Raw genomic sequence first — 20808 nt, 5'->3', positions numbered from 1 at the left:
CCCTAGCCATACCAGTCACCTGACTTTGATCCCATAGAGAACTTGTGAGATAAACTCAAGAGGAGAGACCACCCGAGTGGACCTGTAAATCTGAAGGATCTGGAGAGATGGAGGAATGATCTCAGATCCCTTGCCAACCTCATCAGGAATTATATCAGAAGACTCAAGAGATGTTATCTTGACAAGCTGTGTTTCCCACACATTCACTTTACTTGGACGGGCGACCCAGGTATATCGTATATCTGGTGTCAAATTTTGTCTGTTTTTGTTCTTCCGTGATAATGACACACTTTGATAATGACATTTTGCTAGCAAGCACGCCGTGTCTCTCTGTTTCTCAACAAACTGGGTGCGACACGAAGCGTTTCTCAATCCAAAGGCTGCACCCTGAATATGCAGGCTGCATACATCATAAAGCCTGATTTATTTAAGAGACCTGAGCTTTACATTCGCAAGTATATTACAACAATTTAAGATTAACTAAGAATAATAGTCAACTTTATAATCGTTAATATGTCTTGATGAAGTATGTAACCTAGAAAAGCTTCAGCCCTTAGATTGAGATACGGCCCTCGTGTCACATTGTATCCTTCAGTGTTTCTGAATTGAGATGACTTGTATGCATTATAGGTCTTCATGGAGATCCTAGGACCCGTATGATTCCGGTCTATATTTTAAATGGTCGGTCAGGTTTGGTTCGGTCCCAGTTGAATTTCTTCGGGTCCCGGGTCTGATTAATATTGTGTGTAAAACCGCTCAGAGAACGACCAGCCGAGATCAGAGTCAGTCAGCTCTAAAGCTCATGTGCAGTCTTAAGCGTTGGTTTTTATGGACATAACAACTGACACCTGTTTTGAATGACACTACCACATGCTGTACTTTCTTTCTCCCTCCCATTTTTTATAATAATATTATTAATGAAACATCTTTTTATATCCAAAATGTGTGCTCAGAGAGATCAGAGATGGTAGCAATTAAGCAATGCTAATGTCAAGGTTACTCCGATTGTCGATTATTAATATACTGTACAGATTATTGTATTCAATAGAGTTTGATAGTCTTTCTACACGGCTCACAATGTTAATAAATCCTTTAAAATGTTTTATCTTCAGGAGTTTTGCTTCATATATCAGTCCATATAACAGTTTGTGGTGCTTTGACAGTATCAGCTTTGTTCATGCCAAAGAGAACCATGCTAAAAAAACAATAGACACCATCACAGAAATTCTATTGGTTTTATTGGGAATTTTATTGGTTTTAATGGCCCAAAACACACTACAGTGTAGTGGTTTTAATGGTAAAAGCTAATGGTTCCTATTGGTATTTTAATGGAAACCATTAGAATTTTCTGTAATGGTTTTATTGTTTTTTAGCAGGGAAGGCGATGGTTGGATTTATGAACTATAATGTGAAATTAATATAAATTTTCAATAAATCCAAGTATTGGGTTATGTCACACATGACTAGTTGTTTTTCACTCGTATAGTAGACCATTTTTTTGTTGGTGTGTAATAATGATTGCCTTTATCATTGGCTACCACCACAAGTGTATTTCAGATCTGTGAAGTATTGACAAAAAGGGTGCCAATAATTGTGTCACACATGTATTTAACAAAGATTAAAGAAAGAAGAGTTTTTTGGTTATTATTTTAAACAGGTGCTAATATTAGTGGAGGTCACTGTAAACTTCACTGGAGTTTAGAAGTAGTTAGTAAAAGCTTTCCACTGTAAGCAGCTGTGTCTACTGTAGCATTAAGACTATGAGTAGAGTAGTATGTGTGTATTATAGCCGTAAGCTGATCTGTTAGCAGCTCTCTCTGTCTGAAGAGTTAATGGAAGTACCAGCGCTGGCACACATCACTTTCACTCAACTAATGCCGCACAGCTGCGCTCGCAACAACTGCCCCATACACAAACAAGACCTCTGCTGTCGTCTGAAATGACCCAACACTGCGGGCGCCGGCTGGCTGAGGGATTCACACAGAGCGTCTAACCAAAAGGCCATCCAGATATGAGAAGAGCACATAGTCTCTGAAGTCCTTCCAGAGAAAATAATCCTATTATTATATCACTTTCTAAATCAATAAAGCTAGTAAAGCTCATAACTAACCCATCTAAGAACGACTTATTGTTAAAGACATCAGCAGGTTAGGTCATATATACCTAGTGTGAAGAAATGATGGCCTATTACTTAAAGCTATAGTGTAGATCTGGACTTTAAACACAGTGCTTGAGCAGAATAAATCAGACATCACGACACCTCCAAACCAAAAAAGAAACAAGAAGGTGAACATCAGATGTGTTTAGTGTGTGAGTTAAGAGTAACATTAATCAGAGGTCTCAGCAGCGGTTAAGTGTATCCCATATAAACTGTCCTCAGACCAGTTGACGGAAGCAGTCAGGTGTTACAGAGAGCGAGACGCCTTCAATCCTCTCGTGTCTGTGCGCAAACACATTCAGACTAACAGTAATCAGATGAAGTGTAATTTATATTTAAATGTGTTGTGTATTGTGAGGTAAGTGTGTGATGGTTTGTCTGTCATGTGTAGAGTAACACAAGCTCTTGAGACGACATGTGCGTTGAAGTGGGGGCGGATGGGCCTGAAAATGACTGTTGTGTCTACTACATTCACACGAGTCAAGTGTGGCACTCCAACAGCCCTTAAAAAACACTTGAGAGGAAAATATTACACACAAGAAGAAAACACTTACAATTTTCCCACAATTCATTCCCAGACCATTGAATTTTCTACAAGTTACATCATCTTTGCATTTTTCTGACATTTAACAGTGGAAACAGTGTCAACACTTCAATTGACTTCATTTATGCATTTAATCCTCATCGGCTTACTGTGCATTTAAGATATACATGTCATTCGTATGTCTGTGGTCCTTGCAATTAAGTCCCAGGGATTTTTGCGCTGCTAACAAAGCTCTATTTGTTGAGCCAAAGGTACATGTATCGTCCCTTTTTGCAAAAGTTATTTAACTTTAAGAATGAAAGCTTATGACTCAAAATTAAGTTTGTGTAAATGCAAACGGCCAGCAGACTGGGCCAATTTGCAAGGGGATGCAACTGATATCAGTGATGACCCGCTGGCTTGTTGGTGGAACAATGAGGCAAGATATTTTCTCTAGATCAAAGTTGTGAAAAACCATCTATCTCCGCTACCAGCACACCATGTGAACACGTTTTCAGCATGGCTTTGTAACCCCAATAAGCTTCCTCACTTAAAGCGTACATGTCTGCGCAATGTCATTATGCTACTTGTTCTGTTGAAGAATTTAAAACCTGATTGCCAAATCTTAAATCATTTATGTTCACTAATTAAGAGGTTAAAGCTGTTCACGAGTTAGCATGTGGCAAATGTTTTTTATTCACTATTTAACTTAGGATACTGGCACCATTATTTCTGTTATTTGTTTTACCATTGTATTTGTTGTAGTGTGTTGTTTCATGGATGGAAGATCTACAATAAACACACACATTTGTTAAGAATAAGAGGGTGATTCTCGCGAATCTAGACTTATGAGGTGTTGTGAACATTTTGATTAAAAAAAGTAAATGCAAAGTAAGAGTATCAAAATAAGAAGCATTCTTCACATACTTATTTTGCACATGATTTCAAATGACATCATACAAACCAATTTTGTTGTTTTTTCCACATTTAAGGGGGAATTTTTTATTACCGCAACGTGTCCATGACTGGATTTGGGTTCTTTGACATGGAAAATTTTAGCGATGCACCGATGTATCGGCCGCCGATATTTATCGGCCGATTTTTGATGATTTTGAAACCATCGGCATATCGGCAATAGAGAAAGGCCGATACCGATTGTTTATTAATTAACTGCATAAAGGCAATGAGTTGCATGTCTGTTGTTCAATTAAAATGATTTAATGTTCTGGTGTGCACTATACTTAAGCAACGACAGAATAGCAATATTTATACTCTTTTTAAAACAATAGCACTGGCATTATTTATGTTTATTAAAGAAATCCATTATATGTAAACAAAAAATTGTTAATGTTGTTCATAAAAGAAATGCTGAATAGCAAAAACCACCTTTGAAGGTTGTCATGTTGCCTTTTTATATTTGTCTTAATTTGTGCCTTTCTTACTATGTTGGTCAGTTAACTGTATAGTATTGTATACAAGTGTTTAATATCCGCATCGGTATTGGCCAGAAGTTGTCTGTTTAAATCGGTATCGGCCCAAAAAATCCTATCGGTGCATCCCTAGAAAATGTATAATTAAAAAATCTAAAAAATAAAAAGCTTCAGTGCATATTATACTATAAACATTTACAGTAAAGAAACATGTGGTATTAGGTGATCATTAAATGTAGAGACAATAATAAGGAATATAAATGTGTCCAAGATCAATTTCTCATCCTCCGCAACAAATTTCAATCATTGTTTAAGCCCTAAAGGAACTAACATTTTCAAAAAAAAAATTGTTGTAAGGGACATAATTGACTGTGACGCTCAAGATGGCTACCAGGTAAGCAGTTCTTATTTTTTCTCTCCAAATAAAAGTTAAAATTTTGTTTGTTATAGTACCTAGACAACTTTTTAGTTCTCGTTACCGAAACATGAGTTTGTACATGCATATATTTTATGTAATATCATTTTGCGGAAATGATCTTTTTTCAAAATTATAATCTAAAAAATTTAAACAACTCTACAGGGCATATTTTTTAAATCCTCTAAAAATAATGATTATATTAAGTTCAGACCTTAATCTTATATGTGCAAAAAATGGCTTTAAGGGCTTTTTAAAAAAATCTGATGCTGGACACCACCTAAGTCTGGATTTCGTGATAATCGCCCAAGAAACGGATATCCGATCCTCATTTACATTTTTATATTTCAAAATTTTATGCATATTTTTTCTATAACCACTGCACCACCACAATGAAATGTTGCATTGCTACCGTCACAATCCTAATGCATGTCTACACATAACTGCTAAGTCCGGTTTCACATAATGCATGCGTGAACTGTGCAGCATTCATTCTCTTCAGCACTGATGTTAACAGGTTAGAGATCATTCACAGTCCATGTGTGAGCATCACAGAAGAGGAGCTGAAGCAGCAGGGCTATGAGTCTATGCAGCATCATACATTATGTCTATGACTCCAACTACTGATCCACATGTTTAAATGTGATCATATGATTGGTTTCAACTTTGTGATGTAGGGGACCACCGGAATGAGACTGTCTTTAAACTCAAATTTTATAGAGAAAATAATCAGCAAATGCTGAATGATGAATTTGCACATGGTTTGTCTTAAAGCATATCAAAAACACCACATAAACATATAAACAACAATAAAAATCTGATTTTTACCACAGGGGGACTTTAAAAACATTTCATTTATCAAACTGAAGATATACACCAAGATTTGTGCCTCACTTCACGTAAGGATAAACAATGCAAAAAAATAATATTATACTGCTATAAATAAATGATATTTAGGTGTAACTGAAGAATTTAAATGTTGTTTTGTTTCTTTCTAATACAGATCTGTCTTTGTATCTGGTTTATGAATGATGACTCTTAATCTTTTAAAATACAGTTGAAGCCAAAATTATTAGCCCCCCTTATGAAATTGGACAAAACTCTTGATTTCTCCATGGAAATCACCATTAACAACAAGTGTTTTTGTGGATTTGTTTCCAAAATAACAAAGACAAAATGTCCACTAAGTTTGATTAGGATATTTAATTGAAATAGTGAGTTAAAACAAGAAAGGGCAAAAATGTAACGTCCAAAATTATTAGCCCCCTGGTCATTAATAGTCAATAGTGTACCCTTTCTGAGCCACAACTGACAACAACCTCTTAGAGTAGTTCTTTACTAGGTTGGCACAGGTCTCCTAAGAGATTTTAGCCCATTCTTCCATTGCAAATTGCTCCAGCTGGTCCAAATTACGTTGGTTCCGAGCATGGACATTCACTTTGAGCACTCGCCACAGATTCTCAATAGGATTGAGGTCTGGGCTCTGTGCAGGCCACTCCTGGACCTTGGTTTTGGTATCCTTCAGGAACTGTTGGACCAATTTTGATGTATGCTTTGGGTCATTGTCTTGTTGGAAGACCCAGCGACAACCTAAGGCTGGACTGCGAGCAGATTTCTGCATATTATGTTGACATTTATGTTGACTTTAAAATGTCAACATAATTTTCTTTGTTCATGATGCCATGCACCCGAACAAGGCTCCCTGTGCCTGTGGCTGCAACACAGCCCCACAGCATGATGCTCCCACCAACATATTTAACGGTGGGAACGGTGTTCTTAGGGTTGAAGGCCTCACCCTTTCTTCGCCAAGCATAAGCAACACCCATGTGCCCAAACAGTTCCAGTTTAGTCTTATCAGACCAAAGCACAGAATCCCAAAACTCATCTAATGTTCACAGGCAAACCTCAGTCTGGCTGTGATGTGCCGCTGTTTGAGTAAAGGGGTTCTTCTGGGATGATGGCCCTGAAGCCCACCACAACTGTGAACTGAACAACTGTGTTCCTTGAAACATCAACTCCAGAAGAGGCAAGGTCAGCAACAATCATCTTGGCAGATGTATGGGCATGGACATCCCTGACTATTTTTCTCTTCAGTGTTTTTGAATTTTTGCACGTATGACCACGCCCAGGTTTGTTTCTTACGGAACTTGTATTCTTGTACTTGGCAATAATGCAACGTATAGTGGTTCTAGACACTGTGAAATGCTTGGAAATGGCAGTAACAACATAAACTAGAAAATGCATTTCGGGACGAACTGCAAAAGTGTGCTTGCTCTGGTGCCGCCGATTTAGTTTGTGCATCCTCACATTGGAGTCCCAAGTTCATGTACAAAGTTTGGTTTCAATGCGTGAAAGCGTTCCTGAGATAAACTACTTCCTGTTTTGGCGGCGTCGACGCACATTTAGTTTTTGCGGTTAACTTATTTACTCACTTAAGTACACATAACCAAAAGTTTATAATATGGAATATAACATTGTTTTATGCAGTTTTTTGTCAATGCTAATTATTTCACGACCTCTATTTAAACTACAACCGCCATTTTAATAGCTGGCAAACATTAGGCTAGCTTCTAATAAGAGAAATTATACTTTTAGATTTCGTCAGGGCAGTAAAATCAGGTGTATGTTTGTCAGCGCGATACGCATGCAGTGGTGCAGGTGCTGGGCTGTGAGCAATGGGCGATTAACTTACTATCTGTCTGATTATTTAGGCTTCAACGTGGCAAACTCAGCCTAGATTCATGAAGATTTTAACAGAGGTGGAAAGAGTAGCCAAAAACTTTACTGAAGTTAAAGTAAAAGTAACTAAATAAATAATTACTCAAGTAGAAGTAAAAAGTATGCAATGAAAATAATACTCAAGTAGCGAGTTACTAGTTACTCATGAAAAAATAAATCTAGATATATGCACACACACGCACACACACACGCACACACACACGCACACACACACACACACGCAGTGCCCTCCATAAGTATCAGAACAATAAAGACAAGCTTTTTCTGTTTGATGTGGAGACCAGAAATTGGTAAGATAAATATCAGTATGCCAGAAGTTTAGAATGTCACATTTTATTAACCTTTGTTTATGTTTCAACACATACATGCTTTAACAACAAAGAACAACAGCATTAAATGCTGACTTATGTGTATTGTACACAAATGCACATAAGTGAATCAAACTGATCCTACATATTTTATGCTTTTCATGTGTAAACAGTCAGGACACAGCTCAGTGCCCATTAAAAAAAATAATGCGACAGATTCTGTACTTTTGTCTCATGTTCATCTTTTAATGTTTAGACATTTCTTGACTCCACAACAAACAGAACAATACTTATGAAGGGCACTTCTACAGTATGTGTAAAACTGCAACATACACCAACAGTACAGAAAAAGAATACAAGCACAGAATAGACAAGCATTTCAAATTAACAAATTAACTTTAGTCTCAATGTTGATGTAGCTTGTAGCTGAAATATCAGACAAGTAAACTGACAACAGTTTTGTATATGTATAAAGTTGGAATCTCCTAAGATGGTCTGAGGACATTGACAGTTTACACTATAACAAAACTCATGTTTTCTTACGTTGTCATGTCACGTGTGTTTTGTGAGAATCACTTACATCATACAGTACATTAAACAGCGAATCAGACGTCAATCATCGAATTCATGGATCATGGATTTTCTTCAATCTGTGCTACAGTGTTTCTGGAGGTTGCACGCGTTTAACTGTGTCTGACGACGAACAGGTCGGCGGTCGCGCGTATGTAATGGCGGGTACATGTGTGAAGTTTTGCTTTTAGTTAAAAGATTGGTAAATTCATTTCCACGTCACCCAACACTGGTTATATTCTGCGTGTTTCTACATAGGTTACGAGTAAAACAGCTTCGGACGATTCCGTGTTTGAAGCGATCTGAACAATTCATTCAAACTGATTCGCGAACCACTTTAAAACATTTGGCCCATTCGCTTTGTAAAGAGTCGACTCAAAAGACTCATTTATTTGCAACACTTTGTAATGAAAACGACTCAAATGAGTCATTAATCCGCGAATGCGCCAGAAACACAAGATAGCAATTTAAAAATAAAATACAAATTTCGTAATTAATTAAAATACCGATGCCAAACGATCACTGCTACGCGAGGACGCGAAACTGACGTCTTTACAAACTAATACGTTTACAATGTATTACATTGATGAAAAAGGGAATTAAACTTGTCGTGCCATATATCACTGAAATAAAAGAAAGGGATTAAAATATGTCTGAATCATATAATTCCTACCTGTATGTGAAAATGCACGTTCTCCAGAGAGCTCGCGTTGATTCAAGCATTCAGAATAGAAAATCCATTTGCAGTTTTGCGTCCGAAACCGCATACTGTATAGTGAATAAGATGAAGTTTACGATTCTAAAAATATGTATCCAGGAATCTGTCCATATACGATACGAAGATTGGGTGGCAGCCGAGGTTACCGAGTCCTCCACGGGCTCGCAGCAGAGTCTGAGGGTGTCGCCTCTTCTCCGGGCTTCTCTGCTTTCTCTTCCTCAGCTCTTCGCTGTATTGTGGCTCTTAAAGGAACACCAGATTCTCTCAAAAGCTCTTTTAAATTCCATTTTGCCATCTTAACATTAAAACTACATCCCGCCATTGTTATTCAAACTTTTCCACGGAGCAATAGCCTGTTAGCTTAGCTTCTAAAGATGGCTGCCGCTATCTTTACATTCTGTCTAAAAAACACGTTTGAACGTAAAGGCTGCCCTCTACTGGTAAAGGCTAATGACATTTTTTAATTTTACACAGGTTTTAATTGGACATTTTAAAGTGAAAATAACATAATATAGACATGTTACTGCAATGTTTTTTTATCTTGGGCATCTTCACATTGGAGTAAAGAGTTCATATAAAAATTTTGGTTAGTAAATGTTACAGACATATTGAGATTTGAACTACTTCCTGTTTTGGCGGCGTTGACGCACATTTAGTTTGGGCTGTGGCGCGCAAACGCTTCCGAAAATCAAAAATCCTTCTAGTAACTTTTGTGAGGCTCGGTCCAAGGATCGCGTACGTGGAATTTCATAAAGTTTGGACAAAATTTGTGACCTGTGAAACTTTTTTAAGGTTTTGTGTTCTCTCCAATATGGCGGCCGAACGACATGGATCTGTGACTTCATCTTCTCAAGCAACTTACACCGGTACTGCCCGAACATTTTAAAGTTTGAACGGTGTCTCTGCGTCAAACGGTCTGGTCGCTAAAGCTGACACAAAAAATCTACCCGGGAATAATAATAATAATAATAATAACTAGAGGAAAAAAATTTAGTAGCCTATTGTTTTAGCAACATTAAAACTAAACAAGGCTAAATAATCAGCAAGTGTCATTAACAAAATGTTTATTTTTGTGTCATCAAAATATAAGTATAAGAACATAATGAAAAGTAGCGTAAGAATAAGAATTTTCATTTTCTCTCTTTGTCACATTCAAACTAGTTACAAGTAAGCTCTTGAACATTAAGAGGTCATAGATGAACACCATGAGAAGATGTTTAGAAGCTATTTGAATTTGCAGTTTGGTTTAGATCATAGTTGATATGCATTTGAGAGACTATAATCTTTTACAATTACTTTACTTTGTTTGCCATGTTAAATAATACTAGAAAATGCATTTCGGGACGAACTGCAAAAGTGTGCTTGCTCTGGTGCCGCCGATTTAGTTTGTGCATCCTCACATTGGAGTCCCAAGTTCATGTACAAAGTTTGGTTTCAATACGTAAAAGCGTTCCTGAGATATAAACTACTTCCTGTTTGGCAGCGTAAAATTTTAGGAAAAAAATTGTTCTTTTGATGTTGTGCATCCTCACATTGGAGACCGAAATTCATGTACAAAGTTTGGTTTCAATACGTGAAATCATTCCTGAGATATAAACTACTTCCTGTTTTGGCGGCGTCCACGCACATTTAGTTTGGCCTGTGACGGGCAAACGCTTCCGAAAATCAAAAATCCTTCTAGTAACTTTTGTGAGGCTTGGTCCAAGGATCGTGTACGTGGAATTTCGTGAAGTTTGGACAAAATTTGTGACCTGTGAAACTTTAAGGTTTCCAATATGGCGGACGAACGACATGGATCTGTGACTTCATCTTCTCAAGCAACTTACACCGGAACTGCCCGAACATTTTAAAAACACACACACACACACACACACACACACACACACACACACACACACACACACACACAGAAATGTATACAGACTTGTAACAACTGTTTCTCTAAAATTTACCATAAAAAAAATATTTCACTCAGTGATTGACAGCATAATGCAATCAATCGTGTTCCCGTTCAACAGTAACTAAGCATCAGGGACGTGCACAGGAATTTTAAGGGGCAGTTGCTCTAACCTAAAAAAAAGGGCACCTCCCTCCACAAAAAAATGCTACATCCAGACATGTTCGTATTTTGAATTTTAAAACTGCATAACAACATAAGTTATGCGTTACTGGAGAGCAGGGAGACAGTTCTGTCTTTAAACTGTCTCCCTGCTTTTATTACTCAAAACAAAACTGACTCGATGGCGAAAGGTCGGAAGACCAAATCATATCCACCGAGGAAATGTTTTTCGTGTTGTTACAGTAACACTTTGTTTACAGTTTTGCGCTGCTCAGCCTGGATTACAACACAATGCGTCCGATTCGCGAACTGACTCCTTTGAACGGATTCGTTTGAATGAACGGTTGAAACAACAGATCTGTCCCAACACTAAACTCACAAGACGTCACTGTCAGCACAATCAGTCACTTATAACGCCTCAGAAAGGAGAATGTAAATCTGTTTAGAAAGATTTGCCCTAAATAACAGTCTCAACTAAAAAACATAGACATTTATTACTATGTTAACTTTATGATGAATAAATATTTTATCAGGTCTACCAAATAAGGATTTTATCCTACAAAGCAATAAAAGCCATGGTAAAAAACTGATCAAAGATGATGACAGAAGAGTGTCAGGTAATATCTGTGTCTGATAAATGCATGGTGCAGAGGAGGTTGTAAAACTCTTCAGAAAGACCAGTCATAATTTTTTTAAAAGACTTTGACTTAAATAGTGACATTTTTACATTTAAAATATCTGCTAATGATGAGAACATTTTGATAATTATGTACATATAGAAAATCGGCCTAACATATCGGCCATCAGCTGCCCTGATTTCTAAATATCGGCATTGGCCAGAGAAAAAGCCATATCGGTCGACCTCTACGTGAAAGCATTCCTGACACACACACGCACGCACGCACACACACACACAGAAATGTATACAGGCTTGTAACCAGGGGTGTTTCCAGCATTGAAGGACATCCGGGGTTTAGCACAGACCATTTTATGTAAATACAGGGATCACAAGCCTAGATAACCCGCTCTAGCTAACCTAGAACCAACTATAACAGCTATGCTGCACATGTTCAGTGTTTTCTTATTAAATTTTTTTAGAATTGTAATTTAAATAATTTTAATTTTTGGGTGAACAATCCCTTTAAAGTGTCCTATTTTCACACACTAGTTTTGTACATAATATACCAAAAATTCTTCTTTAGTACTTAAGATAATCTTAAAAACATGAGACTTAATGTAGGCCAGAGTTCACGTCACCAAAAGCAGCAGATGTAAGCTGCATTTTATTGATCATAAGCTCATTTTTAAAATAAGCGATAGGAAAGAGCGACAGCAGCACTGATAGCCTAATATCATTTCATTTCTTTACTATTTATGAATATGATTGTGTGTTGAGCATCTACGACAGGGCTATTCAATTAGTTTGTCATGAGGGCCAGAGATACATCAGTGATGATGACTACATATACATTTAAACATTCTCATGTTGTATTTTGAAACTGCATAACAACAAAATCAGTGCATTGTACAATATACTTTTTCTACAAACATGTATTTTCAAACTGCATACAACAAAACTTGTGCATTGTAATATGACCAAGTAGGCTTTATCTACATCCAGACGTTCGTATTTTGTATTTTAAAACTGCATAACAACATAAGTGCATTGTAAGATACCCGAGTAAGCTTTATTCTTCATTTAAAGGGGTAAATAAGAGCCATATCACACTTATTGAGAATTTAACTTATTTACTCACTTAAGTACACATAACCAAAAGTTTATAATATGGAACATAACATTGTTTTATGCACTTTTTGGCAATGCTAATTATTTCACGACCTCTATTTAAACTACAACCGCCATCTTAATAACTGGCAAACATTAAGCTAGCTTCTAATAAGAGAAATTATACTTTTAGATTTCATCAGGGCAGTAAAATCACGTGTATGTTTGTCAGCGCGATACGCATGCAGTGGTGCAGGTGCTGGGCTGTGAGCGATGGGCGATTAATTTACACGTTTAAATTGCATTCTTGTGTGAGAACGATGACTCGCATAATATTTGAGCCTTTGTCTGCTTTGAACTTCGGAGAAACGCCAGGATCTTTTATCTAGTTCACAAAAATCGTTTCCTTTATTAAGACATCTAATGTCATTGTGATCGTTGAGCCGACATATCAGACAACAACTGTCGGAAGAGGAGTTGTTGTAAGCTGGAAATACAATAAATAAAGTTAAAACAGCCATAGAGTCCGTGGTCTCTGCATCTTGACGCGGGCAGACCAAAGCGCGAATACACGTGAAGGGGTGACTCGCGCTCTGCATCTCATGCAACAACATATGCACGCGCACCAAGATTGCGACCCTGTCCTCTTGCTTTCCATGTGAAATCAATGCTTCGCTGAGTGATTGACAGCATAATGATTGACAGCATAATGCAATCGATCGTGTTCCCGTTAGTTAAGCATACGATGATATATAACTTTCTTATCTGAAGATTATGTAAATATACGCAGTCTTCTAGCTGTGGCAATCTGTGTTTTAATGTCTCATACATTTCTCAAAGTCATGACTGTTTACGTTAAATACACTTGGCATAACATGCATGATTTAAGGTAAAGTGACACTTTTTCGCGTCAATTCACAATCATTTAAACCATGCAGCTGTTATAGAGCCGATGCCAAACGATCACTGCTACGCGAGGACGCGAAATTGACGTCTTTACAAACTAATACGTTTACAATGTATTACATTGATGAAAAACGGAATTAAACTTGTCATGTTATATATTACTGAAATAAAAGAAAGGGTTTTACGTCTGAATCCCCGAAACATTCCTACCTGTACTGCACGCTCTCCAGAGAGCTCGCGTTGATTCACGCCTTCAGAATATAACATCCATTTGCAGTTTTGTACACAAATGTATATGAGAAATATTAATATTCCATTGGATTTAGTATCAAATAATCCTCAGTATATATAGTTTTCAATAGGCACGGACTAAGTTTCGGTCTAGTCACGTGTGAAGGCAAGGCAATTAAACACGCTTGGGCTGCCCTCTAGTGGTAAAAGCTATATGACATTTTTATTTTTACATAGGATTTTATTGGACATTTTAAAGTGAAAATAACATAATATAGACATGTTACTGCAATGTTTTTTTATCTTGGCCATGTTCACATTGGAGTTCCGAGTTCATATTAAAAAAATTATAAAGATATGTTACAGACAATCTGAGATATGAACTACTTCCTGTTTGGGGACTACGCCATAGGTATATTTTGACCTGTTTTGGGCAAATGCTTCCGAAAATCAAAAATCCTTCTGGTAACTTTTGTGAGGCTTGGTCCAAGGATCGTGTACGTGGAATTTCTTGAAGTTTGGACAAAATTTGTGACCTGTGAAACTTTTTAAAGGTTTTGTGTTCTATCCAATATGGCGGCCGAACGACATGGATCTGTGACTTCATCCTCTCAAGCAACTTGCACCGGTACTGCCCGAACATTTTAAAGTTTGAACGGTGTCTCTGCGTCGAACGGTCTGGTCGCTAGAGCTGGCCAAAAAAATCTACCCGGGAAAAATAATAAAAATAATAATAATAAAACTTAAGAAGAACAATAAGTGTGCTTTTGCAAGCACACTTAACAAGCGGCTGCCATAACTTCCGGTAAACTCCGCTAAGAATAAATAACAACAAAGTTCTTTAAACGTAGTTTATTTATATAACAAGCAAAACAACAACACACAGGTTACCTAGGAAACCAAAAACATTTGTTATTTTCGACGAGGCATTTGTTCAAGAGATCAGTTTAGCAACTAGTCAGACCATTAAAAAAACGAAACCGGAAGTAAGGTTCGGATCCAGACGTGTATCACGTGCGTCCGATGAAACGGTCTATAGCCTTCCCCCTTATCATGAGCCTCCACTATCTTCTTTCTGAGCTCAAGACTGATTTCCTTTGTCTTTGGCATGGTGAGTAAAAGTAGTCTCTCCCAATAATGTGTTCAAGTGCCCTGTTCTTTGGAGTCCTTTTTAGTGATAGATTCGGCTCTTTCGGCTCAAGCTCCGGCTCTACATTTTAGTGATGGCAGTCCGGCTCTTTTCATAGATTCGGCTCTTCTGGCTCGGCTCCCTTAGAAGAGCCGGCTCTTACGGTCCCACCCCTGCCTGCGTCTAGAGATTCGACTCTGCTCGTTCGCTACAAAGAATCAGCTCTTAGAACGTCTCGTTCGCGAACGAGACATCACTAGTCCTTTTATGCTGATTAAATGCTCATGTGTTGTTAGGAAGCCAATTGACTGCACATGTGTGGTTTGAAAGTTGATGAATTAATTAGTTTTTAAAAAGCAAAAATTCACATGGGGGCTAATATTTTTGACCACCACATTTTCACTATATTTGATGGAAAGAAAGCCTAAAAATGTATTTTATATTTCAAAGTGTATCAAAAGCTACTAAATAGCACTGGTGAATGTTTGATTATATCAAGTTTTATCAATGCTGCAAACATTGGAAAGATCTTTAGGAAAATGTTCCAAAATTCCTGGGGGGCTAATAATTTTGGCCTCAACTGTAGGTCTGTAATATTTAAAATGATTACAGTATAACATCACTGGACATAATAAATCATTTCGTTTGGTAAAACTTTGCATTTTATTCATAGTGCAGTCATGAGAAACCATGAATAAATAACATTTATGATGTGATTTTAACATGTTATGGTCATTACAGATTTTTTCTCAGACTGGCCAATAAACACACACGCGCACGTGTCCCTGTCAATCAAATCTCAGTTTCACTCCAGATGCCATCATCTTCATCAGATGCACAATAAGTGTAAACAACATTTAAGAATCTCTGATCCAAATAATCTTTACAACTATATAACAATAATGCTGTTTCTGTTGTTCCTGTAGCTCAACGGGTAACTGGTTGAGTATTGTGTTGTTAGTTGTGAAAGGTCGTGAGTTTGATTCCCACGGAAAACGCATACTTATAAAAACAATGCGCACATTTAAATTCAACTCTATTACATCTACAAAGAATTTACTGAAAATGTATTTAAACCAAGTGTAAAGTGTTTAAACCAAAAAACATAATAAAATAAATATATTTCACTAAAGTTAATATAATAAAGAATTCACATACAGAATACCAAATAAATGATGCTTGCCACAAAAACAAAACAATCTGATAATAAAAACTCACCGCTTATCATTAAAAGTTTCTCTTCAGACTCATGAAGACCGCTCAAATGTTTTCACAGAAGTGTCGGAATAAAGGATTTGTTTAATAAATTGTTCCTGGAGTTTTCCTCTGTTGCTGCCTTTCTTGCACCTTCACCACAAACGCGACGCGACAGAAACGCCACTGCTGCTGTGACGTCACATGGAAAATAGCCAATAGAAATCGCTGTTCACAAAAGCGTCTCGACACTCTTCGGTTTCTTTATCAATTCCTCGTGCTTTTAAACTTGAAAATAACAATTTAGCTATTAATGATTGAAAAAAAACATAAACACCAAACTCAACTCAGAGTGTGTGTGAATAACTCGAGGATGTGCGTGCGTGCGTGTGTGTTATAGAGTTCATAGATGTGTACATATCTGTGTGTAGAGTTGCGATGGCTTGGCGCCCTCTAGAGCTTCAGTAGTGAATAACACTTGCTGACAGTTCTGTAAGTCAGGGGTTTACAATCTAAATATAAAGTTTAGATCTTAAACAACACACACACACTCTAAACAAAATAATGGACTCATACCAGCCATACCAGGGTAGATTTCAGGCAGGGTGGAACACAATGCTGTGCTGTTTTATGCCTATAAGCTGATATGAGGAAAGCACAAGTACTGTAAATAAAGAGGTTTTGGTAGGGATTCTTTTGACATTGAGAAGGCATATGATATGCTTTGGGGGGAAAAGTCTACTCATAAAACCCAAAGATTTGGGAATCGGAGGGAAGATATATAAGTGAATTATTGATTTTCTTCTTGAAAAAACAACACAAGTTAGGGTAGGAGTAGAGTATACAATGACATATAGATAATAGAGCAGCTGAAGGAAATGTATGTAGTCCAGTATTGTTTAATGTTATTATGATAAATGATGTTGTTAATAATATTAAGGTGCCATATGAAGATAATTTTTGCAGATGACAGGGCATTTTGGAAAAGAGGACACAGTATTAAACAGTATTATTATTGTGTAAAAAAAGTTACAAGAAGCAGTAAATGAAGTAGAGGCATGGGCAATTAAGATCAAAGACTGACAATTGCAAAGCATAATTAAAAAGTTCATAGAGAAATGTAAAACAGGAGTCAATATGTTTATCAGGGGTTGAATTGGTATCTTGTAGGTTATCATTAAAAATAATTACTGTACATTAATCAGATCAAGCTTGGATTATATTCGTATGGACGATGTGCATTTAAAACCATATTAAGAAGACTGAAGCAATGCAGAGTCAAGCTTGTCGTGGTGCCTACAGAACATGTCCTATTCACTTAACGAATTAAGTGGACGCTGGGGGTCCCAGACCTCCTATATGCATTAAAGGACCCAATATAAAGCACAAAAATTTACTCCATTTAGAAAACAGGTAAATGTGCAACAGGTAAATGTAAACATTGTGATCAGACAGAGAATGTCAGAACTATGAAAATGAAAGACAAAAACTAATTCAGGAAATTAGTAACTTAGGCAAGGAATAATTGAATTAAATAACTTATAATTACAGTAAAGTACATTCAAGAAATATGGCTAGAGGGAATAATTTCGTTAGTGCTCTATCTTCCAGATTGTTAGGTGGCGGTAGTGAACCGGAAGTTACTTTGCAACCGCCATTATATGTCTGACGAAGAAGAAGAGTCCGGGTCATTGGTAAGACTACAGTTTTAATAAATTTGATGATAATAATAATATTTATTATTTAAAGATTATTATTATTATTATGACGAGCATCGTTTCTGTTTATTGTCAGTAAATAATGAGATGTTTATTCGATGACGTACGGCGCTAGTAATAGTGTTAGTAATTGTGTTGTCACAAAAATGTAAGATTGTTATAGCAAATTAGATCAGTGACATCTAGAGTAAGTGTAAGCTAATCATCCAGGTAAATAAATATACAATCTAAATATAAAGTTTAGATCTAAAACAACACACACACTCTAAACAAAAAAAAACAATGTCCGGTTCTCAGTCTGAAGGCTGCAAACTTCGTAGGTCGCATATGCATGCTGCATACGTCATCAAGTTTGATTTACATCCGCGCAAGTCATAAACATACTACAACAATTTAGAACTAAGTATAACAGTCAACTTTTCCTGCTGAAAAAAACAGTAGTAACAATCACTACTGGTTACTACTAAGTCCAATGGTTTCCATTAAAATACCTTAGGAATTCAATTAAATTCAATTTTATTTATATAGCGCTTTTCACAAATGTTAATTGTTGCAAAGCAGCTTTACATGAGTAGATGTAAAGGAGAACACAGAAAATCAATAGATAATATAAGCAGTAGAACATAGCGGCTAAGGTTAAACCGTACAAGCAAGCGTATTAATAGTCTTACATATACAGTCAAGTGATAAGCTAAGCCAAAGTTGGCTGACTCTCCCTGGGACTAAAAACCCCCTAGGGAAAAAACACGGTGGGAAAAATCCTAGAAGGACAAAAACCCTTGGGAGAGATTAATATGTATATATATATATATACATACATACATACAAAAGGAACCATTAGCCTTTACCATTTAAACCTCTACAAAATTCCTCTAGTGTTTTTAGGATTTACTGCCCCCACCAATAGAACCCAACACATACCAGTATAGACCCACAGAGACCATAATAGTTTCCATTACAACCAATAAATTCCCATTAAATCCAGTAGAATTTTGTGATGGTTTCTTTCATTTTTTTAAAGCACTAGCAGTGTTATAATTGTTAATATCCTGAAATAAGACTTCAAATGATGTATGCAGCCTACAAATGTGACCTCTGGATGCTGCAGCCTTCTGATGGAGAAACTGTCAGTATGTCGACGCGGTAGCAAAAGCTGATGCATATGTGTGTGTAAACGTATTATTTAGATGTATAGAAACCTTACGTTTACTACCAGTGATATAAAATGATCTGTTATAATTCAAAGTAAAATCCTTTCTTCCATATCTGTTTTTAACATTTTAATTTAAAGTTGATTTGATGGCAAGATTATGCAACCTTAAAACAGTGTTAAGACATAATAAAACCAAAAATCTTCCAGGGAGGTCTTTACTCCAGATGTTGTGGTTCAGATCTTTATTATAGCACTGTATACATGGCCATGTGCTGTTTGTCATGAATGTTGTAGTAGTAAGAGTGTGATGTGATTGACAGGGTTGTAATGTTGCTGGTACAGAAGCTCTTCAGTCTAGAGAAGCTGAATGTTTGTCTAAATCTCATCAGACGTCCAAACAGCAGAACAACAACAACAACACATCATCATCATCATCTGCTGCCGCTTCTTACGCTCTTCACTAAGGTACATTAAACCTCAGTTTCAAGTACTAAGGATGAATCACAGCTCATGTCCTGTAGCTTAACTAATGTGTGGTATAGACACTATCTACTACATGAATACATGCAACAACAAAAAAACTTTACTGAGTTGATCTGACTGTTTTCAGCATCCGTGCCCTTTGTGCGAGGAAGCTAAAGAAATACTGGAGCCATATAAACACAGGGTAAGAGGATGTCATGATGTTTATGCTGAAATATTTGTTGAATTGTTTGTTGACTGAGTTTTGTTGTATTAGTTTGAATTTCAGGAGGTTGACATCAGTCTGCCCGAGAACAGTGTTTGGTGGGAGAGATACAGATACGATATCCCCGTCTTTCATTTCAATGGACAGTTTCTGATGATGCATCGTGTAAACACAACTCTTCTAGAAAGGGCTCTGGAGAAGCATTCAAATCAACTGGATAATAATAATAATGACGTTTGGAGATGATATATTGTGTTTTCTTTCTTTACTCTCACTGGCAGAATGTTCAATAAAGCACTAGACTGAATGTTTCTATTGTCCTGTCTGTTATTATGTTATAAGTGTCTGATGAGGTAAATGTGTTGAATGATGAAATCAGACGTCTGATGCCAGGTGGAGGAGATACTGTACCTGATGAAACCTTAAATAATTAAGAACAAAAATTGCTTTTACTGCTCTCACAATTTATTAAAAAGATGTTTTCACCACACAGGTCTCCAGCAGGTCTGATTATCTTCATGGTCAGTCACCATTTAAATCAAGTAATAACCCAATCACCACAAATAACAAATACAAACATTTTAAATAAATCACAAAAAAGCGTTTAAATCAAAATCTTAATGGAGACCTTTTGGAGACAGAGTGTATAAATATAAAAGGCTTTGCTTCCCTTTCTAATATATAATTTTATTAAAGTTGCCACCCCATAGTGAAGGGTCAACAAGTTTTGTTTTAAAGGATCAAAATGCACAGCAATGGGACTTTTTTACTTCGGTGTAAAAGTAAGACATGTTTTTAAACACCGCTTTTTTCCCAATATAGGCCAATCCACAATCATACACTCTTAAAACGGTTGTTAAACACATTTAATGTGTTGTCCCTAACTTGACACACATCTCTGTGATATTATTGGAACAACACATTCAATGTTGTCTCTTTTATTTATTTTAACACATCATCAATACACAATAACATATAATGTTCTAAAATGACACATTAAATAACAAAGCACAAAAAATGCATAAAAATGAACACATCCTTTCTTAGAGTGTATAAATTAAATGTTTAGTGTTAAATGAGATGATTCCCTTTATATGGGGATGGCTTAAAGTTCGACATTTTGTTGTAAAATGACATTTTGTG

General features: G+C 36.6%; 2 protein-coding genes across 6 annotated transcripts in view; one reads left to right on the top strand and one right to left on the bottom strand.

Annotated features, from left to right (window-relative positions):
• megf10 (multiple EGF-like-domains 10) overlaps positions 1-16450 on the bottom strand; it is a 68477-nt gene extending 52027 nt beyond the window's left edge. For 2 of the 4 annotated variants that reach the window (XM_073873764.1, XM_073873765.1), the window contains exon 1: positions 16131-16450. The gene's annotated coding sequence lies outside the window, so the exon portion shown is untranslated. The remainder of the gene's footprint in view (positions 1-16130) is intronic. The other 2 variants (XM_073873766.1, XM_073873767.1) reach the window with 1 other exon arrangement.
• A 1194-nt stretch (positions 16451-17644) lies between these two features.
• On the top strand, positions 17645-19976 carry c12h5orf63 (chromosome 12 C5orf63 homolog). 2 transcript variants are annotated; one of them, XM_055207272.2, is made up of 4 exons: positions 17645-17800; positions 19298-19442; positions 19588-19644; positions 19717-19976. In XM_055207272.2, exons 2-4 carry the CDS (start codon positions 19305-19307, stop codon positions 19909-19911), a joined length of 390 nt encoding a protein of 129 aa, XP_055063247.2. In that variant the 5' UTR covers positions 17645-17800; positions 19298-19304; the 3' UTR covers positions 19912-19976. The 2 variants fall into 2 exon arrangements, with proteins under 2 accessions (XP_055063247.2, XP_073730793.1); XM_073874692.1 differs by lacking the exon at positions 17645-17800 and having other exon boundaries at positions 19273-19442.
• The last annotated feature ends 832 nt before the right edge of the window (positions 19977-20808 follow it).

Source organism: Misgurnus anguillicaudatus, chromosome 12, assembly GCF_027580225.2.
Source record: "Misgurnus anguillicaudatus chromosome 12, ASM2758022v2, whole genome shotgun sequence".
Classification (NCBI taxonomy): Eukaryota; Metazoa; Chordata; class Actinopteri; order Cypriniformes; family Cobitidae; genus Misgurnus; species Misgurnus anguillicaudatus.
Note: the sequence above shows the minus strand (reverse complement) of the source record. Positions and strands in the feature narration are given on the sequence as shown.